The 4,178-nt window shown below is 51.9% G+C and overlaps 1 protein-coding gene across 1 annotated transcript in view; it reads right to left on the bottom strand.

The window, feature by feature from the left end:
* Positions 1–4,173, bottom strand: part of PIGO (phosphatidylinositol glycan anchor biosynthesis, class O) — a gene marked incomplete at its 5' end in the record, with an annotated part of 11,947 nt that extends 7,774 nt beyond the window's left edge. Inside the window, 3 exon segments of the mRNA XM_010083433.1 lie at positions 961–1,084; positions 2,230–2,373; positions 3,732–4,173. Of these exon segments, the coding sequence (XP_010081735.1) occupies positions 961–1,084; positions 2,230–2,373; positions 3,732–4,173 (710 nt within the window).
* Between the last annotated feature and the right edge of the window lie 5 nt (positions 4,174–4,178).

The raw sequence follows: 4,178 nt of genomic DNA, 5'->3' as shown, positions 1-4,178 counted from the left end.
GGGGTGTGTGGTTTGGCCCCCAGCCAAGGGCAAACCCATCACACCACAGTGGGAAAGGATGTGTACCCACCAAGCCTGCCTGCACCACAGAGGTAAAGCCCACAAAAGGATATGAGCAAAACTAAGTCCTGACACAGAGCTGTGACCACTGAGCCAGGTACCAGGGTAATAGATGCTTTAAAACCAAACTTAAAATTCAGAATCCTGAGACAGAGTGGATTGATCCTGCTTAGGTCCCCAGAGAAGGGTGGCTGGTTCCTCAGCGCCTACAGGGATCTTGACAAAACAATACAGATGAAAGGCTCCCACCAGGAAGAAATTTTAGGCTGCTTCTATTTGGGTCTTGCATACTGTGTGAGCAATCTCCTACTTTTAAGGAAAAAAAGGATGCAGTAGGTATGACGTGATATATACTGCACTCCCAGATGCAGCAGGGCAAGTTACCCACTCCTTCTGGCAGTAAAAATCAAAGCAGTCCTAAGAGTCAAAAGCTGCAGCATTTTGGACTGAGGCACGGCTGCGTGATGAGGATTTCTGGATCCCATTCTGCATTCTGACACAAAAGTGCAATTCATGGGTCTGTGCAGAAAATGCATCATTCCCTAGCCAGGGTCCTCCAAGTGCTTTTCAAACATTAGCCAAACCTCATTGTGACAATCTCCATTTTTAAAGATGGAAAGAGTGAGGCTCAGCTGCACTCCAGCTGCACCATCACCTGGCGGTTTGGTTGAGAACTAAGGCTCCAGGTCTTACCTGTGACACCAAACCTCTGGTGAACATGTGTTCACACAACCGAGACTGGCCCATAGCTGGGGTTTTAGCTGCTGCTGGCCAAAGTCATTAACAGGCACAGTATGCATCCCCTGTTGCCCTCTGCATCTGTAAATTCCCTGAGAAGACCCCACAAGCCCGGCTGAAGGAAGAGGCCAGCTGGCAACCCCCCACTGCCAGACTAATCACCTGAGCATCTCATTCATCTGGGTGAGCTTCTTAGCCATTTCAGGATGGTCAGGTCCATGTTTGTGCCCGCAGTGGTCCACGCCGAGGAAGTGAGCAATCAGCACGTCCCATTCACCACTGTCCACTGCAGAACAAGTGCAGTTATCACATACTAGCCTGGGATTCAGGGACAGGCTCTGTGCCTGGATCCTCCTGACAGAGCTTTCTGGTTGCCTCTGGAAACTGCTGTTTTCTCCCCTCCTGCCATCATACCCAGCTCTCAAGCAGATCAATTTAGGTTTTAATGCAGGCACACTTTCGGTCTGTGTCTGCCTGGGTGCAATGCCATGGGGAGCTCAATGCCCAGCAAGCGCCCCAGTATCCGTGGTTTTTGCTCACCACCCCTCAAGACGGGAATGGCCCAATGTCACACAAGTCACCTTGAAATACCCTTAACTCAAACTGCCATAAACTGAGCTAAACTGAGGGGATGCTCAGGAAAAGTAGAACCCACAACTCCAGTCCTCCCCTGGAGATACTTCAGGTCAGACTCATCAACGTGCCCCTGTGCACCCCAGCCAGGATATGGGACCTGCACAGCAATGCTGTCCCTAGCTAGAAAGTTACCCTGGCCTCTCCCCTCTGCTTCAGAGACCCAACACAGGAAAACCAACATATCTGGAGTTAAATGATGAACTGCAGCTCTCCACAAAGCACAAGGACTTCCCCATGAAAGACCACTGTACCTCAACTTACTTAGATTCATACACAGCTAAAAGAAAGAGAATTAATTCCCTCTGGTCCTAGGACCTCAGGGGGACTCTGAAATCACCTAAAATTTACAAATCAATCTCACACTTCACCTTCTTCCTAAGACTGGGAGCCACAGATACTCTGCTGAGAGCACTGCTGTGCCCCAGCCTCCCAGTGGGTGGCTGCACTGTTGTGTATTCACCAGAGCACTGTGTGCCTGCCCAGGCAGCCATGTGTCAAAGTTAAGATGCTCCTCCTGCTCCATCCCTAGGACAGATGTAGAAGTCTAACCTCATCCCATCAAGTTGCACTCCCTCCCAAACGCAAGAGAGGTATTTACAGGAACACTTTACAGGTCCCAAAAGCTGGCTTATCTGTGCAAATCCAGCTAGAGCACTGTAATCCTTAGGCAGCAATGTGTTACTGCCCAGTGTCAATCCGTAACAGAAAAAAAATCTTCAGTCCTACCCCAAACCTGCAGTAGGACCTCCACATAACGTAAAGGGTTATCGAGGCCCTGGGGAAAAAGCTGCTTACCAGTTGGATAAAGATGCTGTAGGATTCCATCATCCACAGTGTGAAGATCCTTCACGTTAAAAGAAGGGAAAAAATACGAGCGGAAAAACTTCTTCGGGAAGAGTCCTTCCCAAGTGTCATCACCCATGAAGACCACTCTCCTTCCTGAGGTAGCAAGAAAGGAATTAATGAGAGCAGGCAGCCCACCTAAGTCATGCTGGCACCCACACTAGTGCAAAGAGCCTGGGCAGATCCAAGCCAGGGACTGGAGCACTGGCTCCTCTCCAACCCACACTCAGAGGCAACCTAAAATTAAAATGACCATCTGGTTCAATGAATTTGAATGTGAGGAGCCACCACCCCTGTTTCTAAGCCTACAAGTGCCCACCACACCAAATTCACATGCACAACCTGACTCCTTATCACTGGCCTCCAACATGTCACCCCAGGAGAAAGATGTGCGGGTTGAACAGGCCAGGAAGCAGGCAAGTACCCATCCATACCAGCGCAGCACTTAGGAAGGTGCAGCGCAAAGCTGACAAACCCTCGCCCAGGGCCCACGACCCCACCGTAAAACACAATGAGGTAGACAGGTGCTGACAAGTGCTGAGTAGAAGCTGTGAGTCCTGGGCTCCGGTTTTAAACACAGTGGTGGTGGGTTTTTATACATGGAAAAGAGAAGACAAAAGCACTGATGCTTCCCACTCCCCTCACCCCGCTTGCTCTGCCTGACACCAGACAGAGTGTGTTTCCACAGAGCTTCTCCAGCCTGGAAGTGGGAACCATTCCCTCCAAGGCTGCTTCTCTGGCACAGGGTCTAACAGTGTTTCTCACCTCAGATTTTTACTGCATTTGCCCACCCTTGCTCACACACAGGGCGAGTGGACAACCCAGTCACGTTGCCTCATCCCAGGCACTGGTATTTGTGCCACTCTGAGTCCTGGAAGGAAATCTCTCCGGGTAACACATGAACGCATCCCGTCCCCTTCTCTCTGCTCCCTCATCCCACCCTAACAAGCCCTTTACAGCTGCACTAAGCACACCCCAGGACCACCAAACTACAGAGAAAATGTGACAGGTCACTGCCTAACAGCTGCAGGCAGCTGGCCAGGCAGGCTTGCTGCCAGAGCGACACGCCCACAGCACACCTAGCACCAGCTCCTCCCTTGTTGTGCGTCTCACCTGAGTGCAAAAACGACATGACTAACTGACCTTGGCTTCATACAGCCATTCCTTGTGGTGACCTTGTGACAGCCACCATTAGTAAACTTTTACCTGCTTCCTCGTCATCTTTGAAGATGATGAAGCCATGGTCCAAGCTACTTCTCATTCCCAGTACAAGACGAACAAACCCTGCCTGTGTGACAGCTCTGCCTGAGACAACCGCCATCCAAGCTGGACAAAAGAATTAACTGACGGGGGGAGGTGTTGTAAACAGTTCCCTTCCCCGAGAGAGAGGAATAAAGGTCCTGTGTGGTTTGCACGTGTCCTGTGCCAGCAGAACACTGTCCTTGCCCACCTACCGTTCTGCACCAGCTGTGCCAGCAGGTTGTCTTCCTGGATTGCATAGGTGGCAAAGTTGCTACCCACGTCAATGAAGGTGGGCAGCGAGCCGGTGGTGAGGCCCTTGATGCGCTGCATGGTGGCGGTGGGGGGATCGGCTCGGAAGCGGTAGAGGCGGGCATGGCGGGGCTGGGAGGTTGCGAGGTGGTGCAGGAAACTCAGCTTGTTCTCGTAGGGCAGCGGGCTGGCCTTGGCTGGGTTAAAGCGGGCAAACTCGAAATGGAGGGCATCAATGATGACAAGCACAGCCTTGGAAAAGCGCTGAGGGGCCCAACAGGAGCCTGGCGGGAGGCTCTGCCTCTCCCAGGGTGGCGGCACGAGCGGGTCTGAGCAGGAACTGCTGCTGGCAAGCTCGATCCGGGTGAGCAGGAAGCCGCTCATGAAGAGCCCGATACCAGCAAAAAAGA

Source organism: Pterocles gutturalis, unplaced genomic scaffold, assembly GCF_000699245.1.
Source record: "Pterocles gutturalis isolate BGI_N339 unplaced genomic scaffold, ASM69924v1 scaffold41855, whole genome shotgun sequence".
Lineage (NCBI taxonomy): Eukaryota > Metazoa > Chordata > Aves > Pterocliformes > Pteroclidae > Pterocles > Pterocles gutturalis.
The sequence above is the reverse complement of the archived record's forward strand: the minus strand, read 5'-3'. Positions and strand labels throughout refer to the sequence as shown.